We start from the raw sequence: 22,042 nt of genomic DNA, 5'->3' as shown, positions 1-22,042 counted from the left end.
TGTATTATACAGCTTTCACATTACTGAAATAATGTAGAAATAATTTGTATAGTGAAATTTATGTTGTTGAAATAATGGCTTGTAACAAGAAGTTGGAGACAGGAGTGTCTGTAGAGGGGGGACAATATCTGCCTGATGATGGGCCCAGTGTCATGTTCAAAGCTCCACCCCTCTTTAATGGGCTGCCCATTTAATGGGTAGCAAAATAACTCCTTTAAGATCAAGCTACAAATGCCTTATTACACTATATAGTCAAAAAAATTAAGTACAAACAAACCTTTAGCAAGGTTAATCTGCTTCCAGACAAGAGTTTAATTGTTTAATCTTCATATTTGCAAAATATGTTATTGCTAGTTGAGCATTTCTGTCTTCCCTTCTCAACCTACAGAACAAAACTAAAGAATACAAAATAGTGGGCATGTATTCGGATGGTATTAATGTGCTTGGATTGATAGTCTTTTGTCTGGTCTTTGGAATTGTTATTGGGAAAATGGGAGAAAAAGGACAAGTGCTGGTGGATTTTTTCAATGCCCTGAACGATGCCACAATGTATATAGTTCAGATAATTATGTGGTAAGTGGGAGAGCGTCTTTTCATCAATCCCTTTTACTACTTGGTTGCACATTTGATCCAAGAGCAGGGAAAGGCTTCAGAAAGTCTGCCACCATTTGAGAAGATATGGCTGCTTTGCTCGTGCATTTTGCAAACCTCACCTTTGCATTTGGTAGCTACATATGGGACATATGTGTGCATCTGTATCTAAATAATTTAAAATATACATAAGAATCCAGTTCAACTAATAATAATAAAAAAGTGTTTTGAATGGTTTGATCAAACAAAATATCATTTTGATAAATCGCTTCTCATGCTAAGTTGAATTAATTAACATGGTCACCAAATAATAGAATTAATTAGTATTTCAGTAAAATGCATGTTCCAAATTATAAATTAAATGCAGGTTTGATCATGCTTAGAATAGCTGCATGGAAATTAATGAGATAAATTATTCACCAGTACCTATAGTTGAATTATTTCCAAAGATACATCAAATTTGGATTTACGATTATATTTGTTTTTTTTAAGGGACATATCCTATCTTTTTGTGGAAAATGGCACCATTCTTGTTTAATAAGTTGAAGTTGAATAAATACAAACAAAATAATTCACAACTAAAATCAATCAATTGTTTTGATAGCTTCTGAGATATTGATTGTGGATTATTCTAAGATTATTTTTATTTAAGTATAATGAATTAATGGTAATACTGTCTTTTTAACTGAACAGTTAAATAGATTTATATTAGGAATGCCAAAATTGAACAATTGGGTCTACCCAAAGGATTGGTATAACCAGTATTTTTTGGCAAACTTCCAATGACCCTCCTAATCTTTTGGATTTCTTAGAAATATTGCTTTGTGTTACTCAAAGTTTCCACTCAAATGGCCAGAAGAAAGCTGTCACCAATTATCTTACTATGTGGTGTGGATCCTTTGGGGAAAATGTGCTTTCTTCAGCTAAACAATCTACAAACACACTATTTAGAATCCAGAACTGTCCATTTAGTTTTTCCATCCTTTGCAATAGATGTAAGAAAAGTTAGATAAATATCCTTTCTGTGAAATAATACTGCATTCCTCTCCCCTGTGAGATTTATGTTGCAAATTATCTTAGCATAAATGTTAATGTTTCTTTGTACATTCTAGGTATATGCCTCTGGGTATTTTGTTTTTGATTGCTGGAAAGATAATAGAAGTTGAAGACTGGGAGATTTTTCGCAAATTAGGTCTTTATATGGCCACTGTGTTGAGTGGGTATGTTATTCCTCTAATTAATAAAATGTTATTTATTTTCTTTTGAATTTGAATTGATAAATTAGGTTTTTCTATAGTTAAGAGAACTTTTATTGTATTGATATTCACTGTGTTTCAAATACATTGAAAACAGAGGTGGGTTTCTGCTTGTTCTCCCCAGATTGGGCAAACTGGTAGTGGTGGCGGCGAGAGGCCCCGCCCACCCACCTGGACGTTTCTGTGCATGCGCAGAAGTGTCGTGCGAGTGCGAACGTCCACATGAACAAATCAGTAGTAAAATAAATTGAAACCCACCACTGATTGAAAATATACTGAATTAAGAATACAACATTTTAAATTCAATTGTTGGTTCTCAGGCAATATATTTAAAAAAAAAACAGATTGCCTCAGATATGAAAGATAAAAGAAAGCATTTGAATCTGAGAATTGACATGGCTGTTGAATTCTTAGGCTGCATATTCATGGTCTGAAATCCTTATTAGATTAATGTAAAATAGAATATTATTTGTGTGTGTTGCACAAGTGGGGAAGAAATGCTGGGAGAATAGAGGATTTCCTGATGCATGTTATTTGCAAATACCTACAAATGTGTTTCAAGAAATTAGCTTAAAGAAGAGTTGGGAAGATTGCTTCATTCTTTCTTCTCTGTTCCATGTTGCCACTTTTCAGTTATTTTCGTAGAACACAAATGACATCCAGATTGATTTACATGCATTTAATGATTAATTAGTGACTAATTGAAAGTTTTACTAGCATTTAACAACATTCTGCTGAGTAGTATACCTTATGTTATCAAATACAAAAGGGCTAATTTGTGGTCTAGCTTAAACAGCTTTCTGAATCTTAGGAAAATCTGCTTCTCTCACTGTTGATAAATTTTGAGACCCATCTACATCTGTTCACTAAGACTCTAATGTTGAATATTACAGTACTTAATGTATGTTTTCTATTTCAGACTTGCAATCCATTCTGTGGTCATTCTACCACTAATATATTTAATCATAGTGCGGAAAAATCCATACCAGTTTGCCATAGGTATGGCTCAAGCACTATTGACTGCACTCATGATTTCTTCCAGGTATAACAATTTTTTCCCTATGCTTACATTTAGCTCTTGGGTAATACAGTATAAATGAACTTACCCATGAATTTATTTCAGACATTCATTTGATATTAATTTAGACTTTATCACATACAAGCTGTATTTTTATTGATGTTAGTTTTGTCTTGATCTGACTGTAAAATTAATAAATGCACACATTGTCTTCTTACTGACCTATTTCTTCTTAATGTCTTTATCTTTCCCCCTTGATTTGTGGGATCTAGTTCAGCCACCTTACCCGTGACTTTTCGCTGTGCAGAAGAAAAAAATCACGTTGACAAGAGAATTACTCGATTTGTTTTACCAGTTGGAGCAACAATCAACATGGATGGAACCGCACTGTATGAAGCAGTGGCTGCTGTTTTTATTGCACAGCTTAATGACTTAGAGCTAGACATTGGCCAAATAGTGACCATTAGGTAAGGGTTATGTTGTATCACATATTTTATTTATTTTTATTTATCATAGTAACCATTATCTCTTTTTTCATCTATAATATTTAGAATTAGAGAATCTTAATGTTGCAAGGGACGTTGAAGGTTATCTAGCTTGAGATGAATCTCCTGTAAAATTATGCTTTGCTGCAATACACTCTCATAAGAACAAGACCTCAGGTCACAGTTAAATTGTAGCATGGATTATATTTCAACACTTAACAGTAAAACTCAACTTTGTGCCCAGTGGAATGTCTAAGCACTGAAACCTATTAGCTGTATTCATTACTAATTTACACATTGTGTTGCTAAATTCAGAATGTCACTGAATTTAACTGTATTACTCAACTAAGATCATCATATTTGGACACCATATGGCCTTGTATAACCAATTTCAAATATCCTACGTTACAAATTGCTTGGCTTGATAGACAACAGAAATAGAAGGAAGATGCAGAAGAGAAGTTTGTAGCTTCATGATAGAGCTATAAATTGTAGGTTTCTCAAGTTGGGACATTTTCTCTTCTCTGAATACCACTGGGCTGTCAAACTCGCATTGTCACATGACGTATCGGGACTTCCCCCCCCCTTCGCTAAACTGGATGGGGATGCATCTGGCTGGCAGGCCGTGAGTTTGACACCCCTGGAATACCATATTCTGTCAAGCAAGTTGACTCAGCTGGCAGTAGTTAGCACTGTAACACACATCTTCAATGTCAACATATTTTTTTTATGAAAGAGCAATAATGAGTCTGATTCCATGTCTGGAAAAGCTAGTAAGAAAGGGATCTCGATGGGGAGCTCTTAAACAAGGAAATAATAACACACAATTTGTAAGCCATTCTTTTAAGCAGTTGTCCAGTTAACACTATTCCTGCAGCCTTCCTATTTCTCAACATTCTTGTATCACTTACGGCTTCCTTTCCACCACCTAGTATTTACATCATTCATTTTAAGTTAATGTTACCACCCCACTGTCCTATAAACATCTCTAAAACATTCCTTCCACCATTTCCTACTTCAATTTAATCCATTTATTTCATTCCTTTTATTTTTTTTATTCCATTTCTTCAGAAGCACCTTGTTTTGCCCTTTTCATCCACTTCCCAAATAAATTTTCATTTGTATCGAAATCGCTTTGTATCACTACTTTGTCTTTCTAATTGTAATTGATTACAAACAAATATGAACCAGTGATGTGGTAACAGCTGTAAAACAAAGCAAATGCAGTTTCAGGCCCCAACAACAGAAACAGAGTTTACAAATACACTGTACCATTTTATGCTCTGTTGGTCAGACCCCACCTCAGTTATTGTCTTTTTGATTTGGGATGCAGTGTGACAGCAACAGCCGCCAGCATTGGAGCAGCAGGGGTACCACAGGCAGGCCTTGTTACCATGGTGATTGTACTGAGTGCAGTGGGACTGCCAGCTGAAGATGTTACCCTCATTATTGCCGTGGACTGGCTTCTGTAAGTTTCTACACTTCTTATGCATCTCTTTACATGAAAAATATCAATGAGCCCATTGCGTTGTGTAATCGGTATACTTCTAATCAGTGTTTTTTGCTGGCACCAGTTAAGGTATTTCACAACAATGTTAACATTTAGTTGACACTGTGTTACAATATTAACAAGTATTGGACTGAGCATTCATTCCAACGCTCCAGGGTATCTAATAATATTCCCTTTTTTTTCTTTTGCATGAACTTGATAATTTGCAAACAATAGTAGCTAAAATTAACACCATCTGAAATATTATTATAAACTTGTACGGTAATCTCATCTGATGCATTTTTGTTCAGAAGACATATTCTTCCAGCAGGAAGAAAATGACATGATAATTATATACAGAAGGAATGAAATACCGAGCAATTCATTACTTTAGAAGATTTTCACATTGTTTCACTTATTACCTTAACTCTATAATCTTTCACCTTGTAAAAAGTAACTCAGTGTTCAGAGTTCAATATCCCTGAATTTATATTAAGTGGTTAGCATACCTTTGCCAAGTGGAAGCCCCTTTAAAAAAAAAAAAAGGCCCTGCCAATTTGCTGAAGATGTGTCTGGAGAATAAGAAATCAACACTCCAACACTAAGACATTCATTAGATTTCCTGATTTAATGTTTTTCTTTTTCCAGAGGCCAAAAACCGTTTCATGCAGAAGAACTAGTATTGCATTTACTAGAACTTGAATTTATAGCAGGGGTGACTGACATTTCCCTTAGGTTGGCCAAGTTATGACCAAAGAACTGTATAAGAAAGTCAGTACTTATAAGAAGGCTCTGCCACACAATTACCCTATTTTATTCACAAAATATGATGAAAATCCCAGAGGATATTGTCTTCTGCCTGTAGTCCTCCAAGATACATTCAGCACTTCATCCATCCTTTTCCTTACCCTCTCTCACCCACTTTGTATAGCTATTCCGTATTTTCTTTACCGTGTCTAGTTCAGTGGTCCTAATACTTGCCACCTGGAAATCTCCAATATTACATAAGTAATGAAGATGTAGGCATAATGTAGCCCTTGACCCCAACATTTTATTTTTCAATCTGTTGACCCCAAAGCAGGTAGCTCTGCAGAAACGGGGAAGCCAACAGATATTAGATTGGACTTCGATGGTCAAAGACATTTGAAATTCCAATGTTGAAAAATTGATTGTTGAGTACCACATGAGACTCCTCAAAATTTATTTGATCTTTGCGTCACGTCTTTAGTTACAATGTAAGAATTCTAAACTGACATATTTTGCCAATATTGATAAAGCTGGGGTACAAATCTTTTTATATATAGGTTGAATTTATTGCCACCTATCCTGACTATCCTAAAAATGTTGTTTTCTAGGGATCGATTCAGAACAATGGTTAATGTTCTTGGCGATGCCTTTGGAACTGGAGTTGTGGAAAAACTCTCCAAAATGGAACTAGAGCAGATGGACACCATCTCAGAAGTTAACATTGTGAATCCTTTTGCTTTGGAAACAACCGACAGTGAGGAGAAAGAGACGAAGAAATCTTATGTGAATGGGGCTTTTGCCGTTGATAAGTCTGACACCATATCATTCACCCAGACATCACAATTCTGAAATTGATTGACTAACAGAGGACCACATTGGATTAAAGGACATGAGAGACCCTAAGTCAATCCATACCTTGGGATCATTACACTATCGATTCCTCATGCTGTTCTTTGTCTTCTGCCTGTATTCCTACAGGCATACAGAGAAATGAATATATACATACTATCTCTCTCTCACACACAATTCCCGTCTCTCTCAGCCATTCAGAAACAGAGAATGCAGCCATTCTGTTCCTCCTGTTGTACAGGCTGCCCATACCATATTTCCCCACAACTGGGAACATGGTCTTTTTCTTCCCAGTTAATTGATGAGAGGCAACCATCCATGTTCAGAGCTGTGGAGCTTTCTTCAGGAGGCCCAATACAGAAATATAAATATATTCTCGAGTCTAGTTATGTTGTCAGAAAAAATGTTCCGTCATAGTTGAGAATGAATGCTAGCACTCTTAAGATTCCTCAGTAGCACCTGTCTAAGATTCTGAATTGAAATCTTTTAGTGAGATTCAGAGGATAAATACATTCCTTTGGGACAGATTGTCTTCGGCTCGTAATTATTGCAGCATTTGGTCATTGTGTGCAGATATATGAAAAAGCCAGGTTATAAAAATATGAAAAGGCTTTGTCGTATTTCTACGGATTCTAGATGTCTGCTTGCTATGAAATTGGAGCAATGAGCTGGAGACAAGCTATTTATGAGGAATATTAAAACAGTATTTCCAGATGCACAGAATTCCATGCACAGAATTATTTTTTTAAATGATATCCTCACTATTCTTATATTTCAACTGCTACTGAGACATTTCTCTTTAAATTGATTCTGTGCAAAAATAACTACTCCTGTAGCTAATTAACTATTAAATAGGAAAAACAGAAGGATAGTTCTGGAGTAAGTGTGAAGTTTTTGAAAATATATGTGTATTTTTTAACCTTGTTGTTGAAATTGGAAATTATTACTTGAGAACTTTATATTTTCATTTCCATTATAAATGATAGCTATGACATAGTGGAACTTCTTGATTAATCCAATCACAACAGCTTTGCAGCAAACTACAGAAAACCCCCTAATAAAGTAGTTTTCCTCATTTAGTAATCTTCTTTTGGAAGCTGTAGGACACAATTTTAGAGCTCTCTGATAGAGGAGATAAAAGAATGCATTTCATGGGTATACAAGCAAACTGTAATTTCATATCTTTCCTCCACTCCTGTCCATTCCTTGTGTGTCATTGCAGATGCTATTCTATTGAGGGAGAGGGTGCAATTGAATACAGTCCTAACTTCACAGCTATTCACTGAATGGCTTAGAGAAAGTGTTACGTTTTTAAAGTATTGCATTTACTGTATGTGATTCACTGCATGTTGTTTGTTTGTTCTTTGTTTAATCTTGTAAATGACTCAGAAAGCTTGCAGTACCAAATACAGGTCTCGTGACCGAGAAGCAGGCTTATGGTGAATTATATACCAGCTTGTCTACCAGCATATACACCTGACTGGTGAAAGATAAATAGCAGCCTTTTATGAAAGTTCCTAGTGTAGAGTAATAATGGAGATATATTGTCATATGGACCATTTGAGTGTGATTTCTTTACGAAAACATTCCATTTTGTTAACGAGTTCATCTAGTTAGTGCTTAACACCAATACCTATGGTGCAGTTTTATTCTCCCTTGCAAAACATTATTGCAGAAGATAAACTTTTCTTTGGACATTATCAGTTAGCTACGTAACACAAACTGAAATTCATAGAAGATAATGATTTTGTAAATAAGCTTGTGCTAATCTGAAAAAAATACACTTATTTACTATCAACAAACAATGAATCTGTAGCCTTAGACAGTCTTACACTGTTCTGTTCAATAAATAATCCAGGTACGTGCCAAAGAACGCTGAAAAGGAACTGTTCAAATAATCATGTTTTGATAAATTGCACCTTAATTGTGTGAAAGGCATAATACTGTACTGTATGTATTTAAATATAATAAGCTATAAATGAAATGCGCAAAATGCAAACATTGATCCGTTTGTACAAATAAAGGAGTGTACAGTGTAAATCTTGTGCAAAATTATTTTTTTAAAAACATTTGTACAGCTTTGCTATTGCTAGGGGGGGAAATATTCTTAATAGTATTTTGCCTTTTCCTTGCACCCTTCAATACTATACATGTCCCCTTTCTTTGATTTCAATAAATAGTTTGGTCATCCACTCTATCCTTGTTCTGTGTCTGTATGTAGACTTATGTATCAGCACTGATGAGGAACGGGACCTTCTGTTGATCTGGTTTATTTAGAAAAGCAGGATAGAAGAAAAGCCCATCCATTCTGTTTCTATTGTGCAGTCTACCCATACCATATTTTCCCCCAACTGGGAACATGGGCTCTTTCTTCCCAGTCAATTATGAGAGGCAGCCAGTATGTTCAGAGCTGTGGAGTTTTCTTGTGACATAGTTTTGTCACAAAAGCCCTATTAGGAGCTACTCTCAAGTAAGTGGCTCCTGGCGACTCTATGTTAATGGATTTCAACATTCACATGTAAGTAACAAAAGTTTACAATTAAGCCAGATGGATTTTTATATATCCTGCCTTTATTACTTTTTTATAATGACAGCAAACTTATGTAATATCCCATTCTATTTTCTCCAAAGCAAGTGACCAGGTGAGGTTACTGAGACAAAGTTGATTGGCTCAAAGTTGCCGAGCCACCTTCCATGCCTAAGGCCTTAACCACTACACCAAACTGGCTTTATATAGTATAACAAACATACATACATTTGGCTGATATTTTTACCTAAAGAAACAGGTGAATTAAACCTGAAACTCTTAAAGAACCCTGAAGAGAACTGCTTCAATACTTGGGATGACAGAAGCAATCAACCTATAACAAATAATCCTAAACAATGGAATCGTGTACGCATCCTAAGCCACAATTACTTCTTTTTACTAATGGAGATCCTGAAGCAACAAACCACAAATATTGTCTCTGTCTTAAAGAAGTACAATATGTGCCCAGTCGAAGGGCTTCATCACTTCTTTCAGCTACACTTTGGTAATACACTGGAAGCTGATCCACCTTGTAGAGCAGAATTGCTCCTACCAATATCAATCCTCCTCTACAAAGTGAGTATATATGTATATGTACCCTGTTTCCCTGAAAATAAGACCTCCCAGATAATAAGCCCAATCAGACTTTTGAGTGCATGCACTAAAATAAGCCCTCCCCAAAAATAAGCCCTCCCCAAAAATATTGCAACACAGCTGTAGCCATGAGGTGATTACGTTTGCTGCCTCCTGCCCCTCAAAAATAATAAGACCTCCCTGAAAATAAAGCCAGGCACTTATTTCTGAGGTCAAAATAAAAGACCTTGTCTTATTTTCAGGAAAACATGGCATGTATGTATGTATGTACGTATTGTATTTTTCGGAGTATAAGATGCACCTTCCCCCCCAAAAAAAGAGGGTGAAAATCTGGGTACGTTTTATACACTGACTTCCCGATACTCCACGCCCTTTGCAAAAATGGCCCTGCATAGCCTTTAGGAGGCTTCCAGAGTGCTCCTGGGGCCTTGGGAGGGAAAAAATGAGCAAAAAACAGGCCGTTTTTTGCTTGATTTTGCCCCCCCCCCAGCCCTGAGGAGCATTCTATAAACCTCCTAAAGGCTATGCATGCCAATTTTTTTGACAAAAAATGGGCCAGTTTTTGCGAAAAACAGGCTGTTTTTGGGAAGTCTGCAAAGTGCAAAAACTTTTTTTTTATTTGCCTCTTCAAAATCTTTGCCCACCTGCCTGGACGTCATCACCTCTGTTTTTGATACTCTATGCATGCACGTAAGGTCCTGTGCATGCGTGGAGGGGGCGCATGTGAGCGAAGTGAGCGCACAAGCGCTCACATTTGTGGACTGGTAGCAAAGGTAAGTAGATTTTACCCCTGAGTTTAATTGGATCATCATGTGTGGACCTGATCTTTTCTGCTTGACAGTCCTGTCTCTCTCCCCATGAAATAATGTTTTAATAGCAATAGTTCCAGTAACAATAGTATCATAGAAAGAAGGGGCAGGAAATTGACTTGGGATGTAAATCAGCTTCTCCAGACAAAATGCTTCACCAATATGCCCATAAAGAATTCAGATTCTCCTGGGTGACATTTTCAGGCCAAGGAGTCAGGCAGATTTCTAGGGGTAGAATTGACCAACAAAATCACGAATACATCTCTTTACATCAGGGCAAACCACATTCTTTTGCCTGCCTTGTACCGAACACAGTTAGGTGGCTTAAACTTTTAGTGTTCCTCCATTTATCATAGTTGGATTTTTTTAAACAAATGATCTTCATTTATACTAATAGATTCTGCAGAAATGAAGCAGATGCAGAGGAGGAATGGATAGGATTTTTATGTAACAGATTGTACTAGAAGGAGCAAGCTAACCTCAGTAATAAAAATGAATGGGTAATTGATGGTTTATATTTATTGTTTGCAGTCATGAAACCATAAAACTATGCTGTCACATCCCTTGATACAGGATTCAGAAACAGTAGCTGAATTAAAAACATCTCCTCCATACAGCATTCATATCACAATTAAAACTCCTTGCCATTTGTATTGTGTAGGATTAAAAAAAAATAGTTAAAAATAGGGTAGAATTGTTTAGAATGACCCTGGAATTTCTGCAAAGGATTCAGTTTTTGCAGTCTGGATTCCCCCCCCCTTTTATACAGTTGAAAACCTACAAATAAAAAAGATGTTGCTACAGTTACAATCCTCGCCCCTGTCGCTGCAAAGCGCCCTTGCCGACAAGGCAGCGCAACCGGCTCAGCATGTACAGACAGCAAAAGAAGGAACAGGAGAGGAGTTCCAAGCAGGGCTTTTCAAACAGCCAAACTCCTCTCCTGTCCCTTTCTTTTGCTGTTTGAACAAGCCGTGCGGGTTGCACTCCCTTTTCTTTCACAGCCACCTCGTTTCCAATTGGGGAGGGGGGAAGAAATCATTTTTTTCCGTCCTCTCCATCCCTGGATCCCCACCCAAATTGGAAATGAGCTGGCTATGAAAGACAAGGGAGTGCGACCCGCACGCATGTACAGAATACAGACAAAAAAACCAAAACAATGAAGGCATCAAAAACATAGCAAAAGAAGGAACATGAGATTTCCACCCGTGGGGCTTTTCAAACAGCCGAACACCTCTCCTGTCCCTTTTTTTTGTTTGAACAAGTTGCGCGGGTTGCACTCCCTTGTCCTGGCTGGCCCGCTGCCCGCGCGCATCACCCCCGTGGAAAACATAAGAATGCACGCACAGCCTGCACAATTACAGCCCTGGAGAGTGGAGACTCTTGGAAGGAAGCCAGAGGCAGCGGGGCAGCCGGGTCCCTCGCCCCATGGATGGATGGATGGTGGATGGATGGATGGATGGATGGATGGATGGAAGGAAGGAAGGAAGCAAGCAAGCTAGGTAGGTAGGTAGATAGGTAAGTAGGTAGATGACAGACAGACAGACAGACAGGCAGGCAGATAGATAGATAGAAAGATGGATGGATGAATGGATGGATGGATGGATGGGAAGAAGGAAGGAAGCTAGGTAGGTAGATAGGTAAGGAGGTAGATGACAGACAGACAGTTAGATAGGCAGATAGATGGATGGATGGATGGATGGATGGATTGTATATTTATATAAAACTACAAGTTTGTGTCAGTATCTATGACTTCATTTGGACACCTGATGCGCTGTCCAAAGAATATTACACCATACATAAAAACGGGCATTGTTTCTCAGCCACCTCGCCCTTCCCCCCCCCAAGCAAATCCTATGGACATCTCTGGGCTGAAGGACAATTCCTTCATGACAAATAGCTGCCAGGAGCAGCAGGCCATCCACCCCCTCGACCCACATCATGGTCTTGATCTGGGTCAGTTAACCTTGCACCATTGATTTATGAAAAGCCATAAAAATCATGTCACTCCTGTTTTATCTTAGAGCAGGTGTGTGGAAAATTAATATCGACCTAACATGAAGATTTGGAGAAGGATCCAACACATTGTACACACTTGTTTGCCTGCCACCCAACTAGAACTAGAATTGCAGGGAAGATAAAAAGGAGGCAGTTCCATGAGATTTTATACCACACTTCTGTATATGCTACCCCATACAGTTATGCTGGATGAGGAATTCTGGGAGGTGAAGTCCATAGGCCTTAAAGTTGCCCAGATTGGACACCTCTGCCCTAGTCTATCAGGACTAAAATTCCAGAAAATCAAAATGATACTTCTAAAGTATATTAAGAGCATTTCTTGCTTTCCTTCTATAACAGAGATGGCGAACCTTTTCGGTACCGTGCTGAAAAAGGAACGTGTGCACATGGGGCACTGAGTGCCGAAAACGGAGCACTTCGCACATACACACACGCTTCAAGCACGCACATGCACTTGTCTGGGCCGTGACCAGGAAGAGAAGCTGCCCAGGGAGCATTCGCCCACCAGAAAATGTACTTCTGGTCTCCAAAACTGCAAGTTTTCCAGTTATTGCCATGCATGCACACGTGCTGATCAGCTGATTGCACATGCACACACCGGAAAACAGAAGACCAGCTCTTCCAGTTTCCAGCACTGCTGCACACACAAAATCCAGCTGATTGTTGTGTGTGCAAGCGCGCCAGAACCCCGGAAGAGAAATGGACGACAATGCACGTGCCAGGCGATATGGCTCCACATGCCACTTTGGGCATGCGTGCCATAGGTTCACCATAAAGGCTCTATAATTTGAGCATGAATTCAGAGGAGTAACAACTTCAGCAGCATATTTGGTTCTGGCTATGATGCTGAAATGTCCAAGGCCTTAGTCCTAATGTCACCCAATGAATATAAGGCAGATATTGAGGAAAGGATAGATATATCAATTTAGTCATAGACACAGTAATGCATAATTTTCTGTTTCTATTTTTGGTTTTTATCTCTCAGACATCTACATCCACATACTCCTCCTCTTTTGAGCAAGAAAGTATTTGAATCTGTTATCTGCTAATGTTAAATAATAATTACAGTACATTGTTGAAGGCAGGACAGAAGGATACTGAACAGTATAAATGCTAGTTAGTATTTAGTTTTGTTATAGAGAATATAACTCTGAAAAAAAGAGTTATTTTTCATTATTCCAGCAAAATAGAAGCTATCAAAGAAAGTGCTTTGGTCTGCTTAATTTTACTTGCACAAAATGAGAATATACAAAAAGAAATTTATATTTATGTTCTTAGAAAAGAATTTTTTTTAAAAATAGGCAATTGTAGCTCAATCCTACATGGATTTACATAACGTTTTATGCATGGCGACTCTTATTTGCAAATAGGACATATGGGTATAATGCATCATGTTGATTTAAGAAGAATACCAAGTGTACTTTGAATTATTCTCTTTATAATTCAGATACAGGACAGAGAGGTAGTTTGTGATTGTTTGCTTTTTTAAAATTCTTGCACAGCAGCATCCAAAAGACAACGACCACATGCATGCAATGACATCGTCCTGCAAATGGTGCAATCGTGTATTTGCATCAGGATAACTGACACATGTTTGTAAGTCATTGGTGTGATTAATTGTCACATGTCTGCCACATACCCTTGTGTTTGCGCTGATTACGTGGAAGTACTTGGCCATGATTGTAAGATAAAGTCAAAGCTCAGTGCCTAACTATTACATAGCCAGATCCAAGTAGCTCTTTTAGCAACAATACAAAAATTCCTATCTATTGACTTGGAGGGGGGGGGGAATGCTTTCCCAATCTAGTCTACAGGAGTGAATTTTCCCGGTGGCTGTACATACAGCTATTAGGTGGGTCTAGCTTCTTGAGATCAACCCAAGTGCTTTGACAAAGGTTAACCAAAACCTCAACTAGTGATAACTACAAAAACACATACCGTAGTTCAGTCTCCTTGCCAACAAGTATACCAATATTTTGCAGCCCCCTAGATGTGTTAATTTCCCAATTTACCTTAATAATTCTGAAATTCCCTAAGGAAAACTCATCCAAATGCCAAATAGCTTAAACCTATTTTAACCTTTCCCATTTTAACTTCTCTCAGCTGCTGGACAAGATTCAGAATCAAATCCCTTTAATTGGTTATTGGCTGCTTAGTATTTTGAATTTTGGCTTCTGGTCATTTGCTTTCTTTTTTCTCTCTTAATAAATATTGTTTTCTTTTAATTTTTATCTGTAAGCTGCCTATGGAATTATGCAGCCTCAAAATAAAAACAAATAAACAAACTTCAAAATGCAAAGTTGGTTAGGTACTCTCATAGGATAAGACATCATGACCATCATCTTCTTTTTAATCAAAGATTAATTTCCATTTCCAACTTGTGGGTTATTCTTTGCCTTCATTCCCCCCTCCCTGAGGCTGATGGCTCTGAAGCAACTGCTTGGATATGATTATTCTACACTATCATGCTCATATTTATAAAACTCAGTGCCTCTGTGAAAGGTAAGGATGACTACTGCGTTTCTGGTGCAATCAGAACATTGCGTGTGTTGAAGTTATTTTAACGCAAACCAAAGATGCCTTTTAAAAAACAAGTTTACATCATATTCTTATGCATGCCAGTGCTGTGTGTGAGGTAATTTAAGGTGGTTCTCACAAGTGTTGTCGGCATCTTCATATCCGATCACATGGGTGGCAAGCCACTCCCATCCAGTCACATGGGTGCCAAGCCACTCCCACAAAGGAGGCCACACCCAGAGAGTAGGTTCGAACAATTTTTGAAACCCACCACTGAACTGATAATAATGAAGTTTTGGAATTCCCTATCACAAGGGAATTCAGCATAGCTGGTTTCCAAAAAGAATTGAACCAATTCATGGAAATCGTGGGTTATATAGCCTTGAGGGCGGTTGTGCTTACCTCTGAAGACCGTCTGCTGGAAGACTATTGGGCTATCTTAGACACTCTAAGAACAAACTGCTGGACTAGGTGAGCCAAGGGTACCAGCCAATCCCTCCGCCCTGTATCATTATGTTCTTAATGCTACTCAGGGAATAATGTCTGTTCATCCAGTGAATAGGGCTGTCATACCCATTTTCAACATATTATCATTATTTGTTATATTCCATTCTGGTTTAATTGGTATCCAAATTGTTCAATTTAATTTTTTAAGTTAATAAGTAATAATTCAATGTTACAGATGCCACTGCCATCCTCTCCCTAATTTAAATGACTCATCTTTGTGTGCTGGCTGTTTCTGCCATGCTGTTGCCATTTCATATAGTTCTTTCACTGCTGCAAAGGACCTCTCTCTTTCCCCACCCCCAATTTTAATTTTTAAAAAAACTCACAGAGGGGAAAAAAAATCTAAAGTAGCACAATTGGGATAGTATGTCATTCCTTACTGACATCTACCGATTCCTGCTTTCTGTACACCTCCAAATTTAGCCCACAGGACAGGGGGGGAAAAACAGGTCCAGAAGTGGAGTACCGTATATACTCGAGTATAGGCCGACCCGAATATAAGACGAGGCACCTAATTTTACCACAAAAAACTGGAAAAGTTATTGACTCGAGTATAAGCCTAGGGTGGGAAATGCAGCAGCTACCGGTAAATTTCAAAAATAAAAATAGATACCAATAATGTTTTTGAATATTTATTTCAAAGAAAAACAGTAAACTAGCGGTGTATTCAATGAAATACTTCACTCACCTCATGATGCTGACGTCCCGCTGTGATGATGATGTCCCGTGCAGCCGCGGGAGCGATGTCCCGCCTCCTATGACACACGGCACAGTGATTCCTATCATTGGATCACTGTACCAGAGGAGGTGGGACATCGCTATGTGGCTGCTTGCCATAACAAAGAGGAGGTGGGACATCGTTGCAGAGCGGCAGGAGGGGGAGGAAGGGGAATCGTAAGACAGCCCTGCATTACATTAGAACGTGAGGAGGGGGGATGGTGCGGTGCGCGCTGCGCGGCAAACTGACACAGAGGGAGGGGAAACTCACAGGGGCACTGGGCCATTCACGAGTGTCACCCAGCGGCATGGCCCCGCCCCTTTTTCTCCTCCATTTCGGGCAAATTTTTCACTGACTCGAGTATAAGCCGAGGCGGCTTTTTTCAGCCCAAAAGTGGGCTGAAAAACTAGGCTTATACTCGAGTATACAGTATATTGTCCCAGTGACAAATGTTTGCTCTCCTATAAATAATTTGTTTGTTAGTAGTAGTGGTTGATAAGATGTTCTAGTTAACCTAGTTAACCAGATCATTTTTGAGGCAGATTTCTCTCCCAAACTCATAGTCCAATTGAATGAGCCATGCAAACAGTTACCGAACTATAGATTAATGAACAATTTAGCAAAAACTTAGATGGATTTTCATGTCATTATTTTTTTCCTTTCACTATTCCTTTCATTATTGTGGCTGTTATTACTCATGGTGACTTGGCCAAATAAATAAAATCTGTACCCCAATCCACAACCCCACAAATTAAAACAGAATCATCAGTTGATAATCCTCCAATTGAATAATATATTGCTTAAAAACATGTCATCCTAAAAAAAAAATCTTTTTATACAATGTGGTGTAGAGTCTTGAAAGTTTACATTGTTGTTGTTTTTTGTTCCAACTACTTGTTACCTATTTGTGCAAGAACATTCTCATATTAGCAAGCAGGAAAATAATTCTAATTCTTCCCAGAGCATATTCTAAAAATCTGGGAGTACATCACGAGTTCAGTTTTGGATGTGGAATTTTACTCCTTCCAAGGTTAAGTAACTCAGCTGATTGAAATGAATTGGGGATGGCAATGTCTGTGCACTGTGAAGTATCGGAGCGGAAAGAAAGAGGCCTGCCATTCCATTAGAGTTTCAATTTGTATAAATCATTTTCTTACAAGGTGGTAAGGGTGAACAATCGTTTAAAACAGCAATTTTAAGAGAAAATTACTTTGATCTTCTTCCAACTGTTGAGACGTAATTTTGACTTAGCAATTTGCTGTGAAGAATACATTTGTGTAGTTCAAGGTCATTTTTTTTGTTTTCTGAGCAAAAGCATCCCAAAATTGAAATGTTAATGTTCTCCTCAAATAATTGTGTTGCCTTTCCAAAAAGAATCAGAGATGATTTGTTTATTTGTTTGCAAAAAAAAAACAAAAACAAAATCTACCTGGAAGTTACGCTTTCTGAATCTCGAAATCTTCCCACATGAATCCAATTTAAAGCAGAGCTTCTTGGCAATAAGCTAAAAGCCCTCTTTAGCTGTTGAGAAAAACTATTATCATATCATGTTTCTGGCATGAGTAAAGTTGAACAAATAGAATTAAAATTCTGAGTAAACTCTTTCCTCTGTGGCCTAAATCTCAGAAGATACTATCGTCCTTGATACAGTAATTAATCCATTATTTCTTAATTGTAAATAGCAGCTGCCAGTTGATGCAAAATCAGTTCCTTTAACTTATATCCTACATATGAAATATGAAATATGCCTATACTCAATTTAAAAAATTCTCATTCCCAAAGTGCTTTGGAAACTATACTTTTGTGAAGAGGTTTAGAATGCTTTTTTTAGAGAGATCAGATCAGAAAGAGCATGCATACATTGCAGCTTTTCAAGCAGAGTAAAAGTAACTGCAGAGTAAAAGTCCTCCAATGCTTTAGTGAATGTCCTTTTAATTTTCCTTCCAAAACTGCAAGACCAGGGATGGTGAGTGCTAAATAATGGGCCACACAAATATTGTTGTCAGAATGGGAGGACTTAGCCTATTCTTTTCCACCACTTTTGCTCTGAGCCACAGCTGAGTGATATGGCATTCATTTTCCATAGCAGTGGTATACATTAATTGTCCCCGTCAGTGCATTTCATGAAAGGAAAACATAGTTGATAGTCTAGGCTAGTGGTCTTCAACCTTGGCAACTTTAAGACTTGTGGACTTCAATTCCCAGAAAGTCTCAATCAGCCAAGGAAATTGAAGTCCACAAGTCTTAAAGTTGCCAAGGTTGGACACCACTGGTATAGAAGGAGAATGACATGATATATAGATCAAGGTTAGGCCACTAGATGTGCTTAAGTCTGTTAATTTCCACAGGATTTATAGACATCTCAGTCTGCAGTGGTTATAATTGTAAATCAGTGATGTCAGAATGACTACTTTGGTGTACTTGTAAGATCTCATGGTTTGTTTTCCAAGGGAAAAAGTGACTCATGTTTCTTTTTAGAAAAACCCAGGATTACGATGCCAGGGTGTAATCTGTTTTTCAAGATGCATTCAAATGAACTGTAACTTGATAAACACTTGTCACCCTATCATTGTGTGTTTGGTTTAAAACGTAAGAGGAGATACTCTCAAGAATGAAGACAGGGAAGAATGTAGACTTCAGGTGTTTTTTATTTGAACATACTTTTTATTCATAACTGTGATTCTTAAAATATTTGTGCATTTGACCCCCTCAATTGGGCAGAGACTCATTTGAGTATGTTCTGTGGAAAAGTGCCGGAAAGAATTAGCCTTCTCCAAGCTGCACAATTTCAACAGAAAATATCTTCTGATCTCCCTCTCAACTGTAGAGACTACTATAGTACAATAACTCTAGAAATCTATTTTTTAAATAAATTCTACCAGTATAGTAGTCAAAATGGACACTGCCCTCTGCCCACTGAAATGGACCACACAAATATCATTGCTAGGCTTGGTTTTCAATTCAAGTTTGTGGAACAGATCAAAAATTATTCATATGCAAGTTCCAAGTAAAGCGAAGCAGAACAACAAAACCAACCAGCTTTTATAATATGATATTGAGCACGCACTTACCATTTTCAAGAACATTAGAAATCACTTTGAAGTCCTGAACCTGATTGGATAGGCAAAGGGAACAATGGAATAAAAGAAGTGGTAAGAATGGAAGGTGGGAAGGTAACAGTGTTCCATGCGCCTTTGGCGTTTAGTCATGCCAGCCACATGACCACAGAGATGTCTTCACAGTGCTGGCTCTTCGGCTTTGAAACAGAGTTGGGAACCGCCCCCTGGAGTTGGGAACGACTAGCACATCTGTGTGAGGGGAACCTTTACCTTTAAGAATGAAAATAAAAAGCAACTGCCAAAGACCAAGAAGCAAAAAGAACAAGTTATATGAAAGAACAATTATGGAAATTGCCAAGATTAAGAGAGAAGACAAAGCCAAAGAAAATCAAAGACCTTGGAAAAGAACATATATTTTTTTAGAAAACTGTTAGAAGAAAAAAATAAACAGTATTACAACGAAGTCTTTAAGAACACTGAAGAAGGAAACAGACATAAAAGAATAACGGAAATTTAAAAGATTTCTGAATTCAGGAAGGTCCAACATCTTACTCATATTGGTATGCTTTGTTGTTTGTATGTATACTGAGAGCTTATGCACCAGAAACAAATTCATTGTGTGTCCAATCACACTTGGCCAATAAAGAATTATTCTGTTCTGTCCCATTCCATTCCATTCCAATGTAGGGTTGGAAGGGATCTAGAACAGGGGTGAAATTCAGCAGGTTCTGACAAGTTCTGAAGAACCAGTAGCAGAAATTTTGAGTAGTTCAGAAAACTGGCAAATACCACCTTTGACTGGCCGCAGATGGTGTGGGAATGGAGATTTTGCAATATCCTTCCCTCAGGAGATTTTGCAATATCCTTCCCCACACTCACAGAACCGGGTAGTAAAAAAAAATGAATTTCACCACTGATACAGAATCTACTTAAGCTTCAACCGCAATAATACAAGAGCACGCAACAGATACAAAATCAATGTAAACCGCTCCAAATTTGATTGCAGAAAATATGACTTCAAAAACAGAGTGGTCAATGCCTGGAATGGCTCTGTTGTTACATCTTCAAATCCCACAAACTTTAACCTTAAATTGTCTACTATTGAGCTCACCCCATTCCTGTAAGGGGCCGTGCATAAGTGCACCATCATGCCTACTGTTCCTGTCTTACTGTCCCCATTTATTCATACCCATTTCATTCATACTTATATTTATTCTTATACCTATTATCTTGTAAACGATTGACAAATCAAATAAATAAAAATAATAATAAATAGAAGGTCTTGCCAACTTTAGGAATCTTCATTTTATTATGGACAAATGGCTAATCTTTTTTTAAAAAAACCTCTAGTAATGAAAACCTCAACTACAGAAAGAAGCTGTTCCAGGGCTTAATAGTTCTCACATTCAGGAAATCCCTGCTTAGTTCAAGTTTCGCTCTCTCACTGTAAGGGTTTTATTGCTCTTGTCTTAGAGTAGGACAAGTAAGTAAGACAGGTGATTGGGAGACTAAATCTAGATTCTCTGCTCCATGACATCCCTTCATATATTGAAAGGCTGATATCATGTTTTCCTTTTCCCTTTTCTTCTTTAAGCTAAACACACCATGTTTCTTTAACCGTTCTTTAGCCCCCCAAGCCCCATACCATCTTTGTTGCTCTTCTCTGCAGTCTTTCTAATTTCCTCGGGATTCTTTTTGTATTGCAGTGAGCAGATCTTAGATATATACTCTCCCCTTATTTATTCAAACTACATGTGCAACATATATGGAGGAAAGCAGGATTAGTTTCAAAATTGGAGAAAGAAACTCAATAACCTGTGCTTCTAGACAGCTGAAAATGCCAATGAGCTGGAAAAGTGAACTAACTCTAGGCCCTATAAAAAATGAAATTCCATGAGGGAAAAACCACTGAGGCAAGAAATATCATATTGATGGGTATAGAATAGGTGGTACCTGGCTAAACAGCCATAAATGTGAGAGAGATCTAGGAGTCCTAATGGACAACTACTTAAGTATAAGCCACCAATGTGCTGCAACCACCAAAAAAGACAATGTAATTCTAGACTGCATCTAAAGGTAAAGGTTCCCCTTGCACATATGTGCTAGTCGTTCCCGACTCTAGGGGGCAGTGCCCCTCTCTGTTTCAAAGCGTCCCTTTAAACTGCACTTATAGAGGGATAACATCAAAATCATGTGAAGGGTTAATGTAATGCTTTAACTGCACTTGTAGAATCACACTTGGAATACTGCGTCAGTTTTGATCATCATGATACAAAAAAGATGCTCTCTAGAAACAGTGCATAGAGTAAGAACAATGATGATTAGGGGACTGGAAGCTAAAATATATGAACGGTTGCAGGAACTGAATATGTGTAGTCTAACAAAGAGAAAGGACTAACTATGGGTGACTTGATATCAATCTTCCAATATTTGAGGGGCTATTATGAAGAAGGAGGGGGTCAACCTATTCTCCAGAGAACCTGAGGGCAGGGCATGAAATAACAGATGGAAACTTATCAAAGAGAGATCCATCCTAGAACTAAGAAATTTCCTGATGAGAACAATTAATCAGTGGAACCGCTTGTCTCCAGAAGTTGTGAGTGTTCCATCACTGGAGGTTTTTAAGAGGAGATTGGACAGCCATTTGTCCAGAATAGTATACGGTCTCCTGCTTGAGCAGAAAGTTGGACTAGAATACCTCCAAGGCCCCCGTTATTGTTATTTATAAGAAAGAAAAAATAGTTTAGCTGGCACAGTTAGTCAAGATTAAATGTAAAAACCAAATTAAATTCAGCAAGTGGAGCAGCCAAACTTAGAACTGAAGATATTGTAATGGTGAATAGTTTCTGTCTTTTACAAT

General features: G+C 38.0%; 1 protein-coding gene across 1 annotated transcript in view; it reads left to right on the top strand.

Annotated features, from left to right (window-relative positions):
* SLC1A1 (solute carrier family 1 member 1) overlaps window positions 1-8,630 on the top strand; it is a 48,039-nt gene extending 39,409 nt beyond the window's left edge. The window contains exons 7-12 of the mRNA XM_032214318.1: window positions 389-573; window positions 1,704-1,811; window positions 2,767-2,889; window positions 3,138-3,332; window positions 4,684-4,818; window positions 6,195-8,630. Coding sequence (XP_032070209.1) covers window positions 389-573; window positions 1,704-1,811; window positions 2,767-2,889; window positions 3,138-3,332; window positions 4,684-4,818; window positions 6,195-6,435 — 987 coding nt within the window. The 3' untranslated portion in view covers window positions 6,436-8,630. The remainder of the gene's footprint in view (window positions 1-388; window positions 574-1,703; window positions 1,812-2,766; window positions 2,890-3,137; window positions 3,333-4,683; window positions 4,819-6,194) is intronic.
* Window positions 8,631-22,042: the final 13,412 nt, after the last annotated feature.

The sequence above is a fragment of the Thamnophis elegans genome, chromosome 3 (assembly GCF_009769535.1).
Source record: "Thamnophis elegans isolate rThaEle1 chromosome 3, rThaEle1.pri, whole genome shotgun sequence".
NCBI lineage: Eukaryota > Metazoa > Chordata > Lepidosauria > Squamata > Colubridae > Thamnophis > Thamnophis elegans.
Note: the sequence above shows the minus strand (reverse complement) of the source record. Positions and strands in the feature narration are given on the sequence as shown.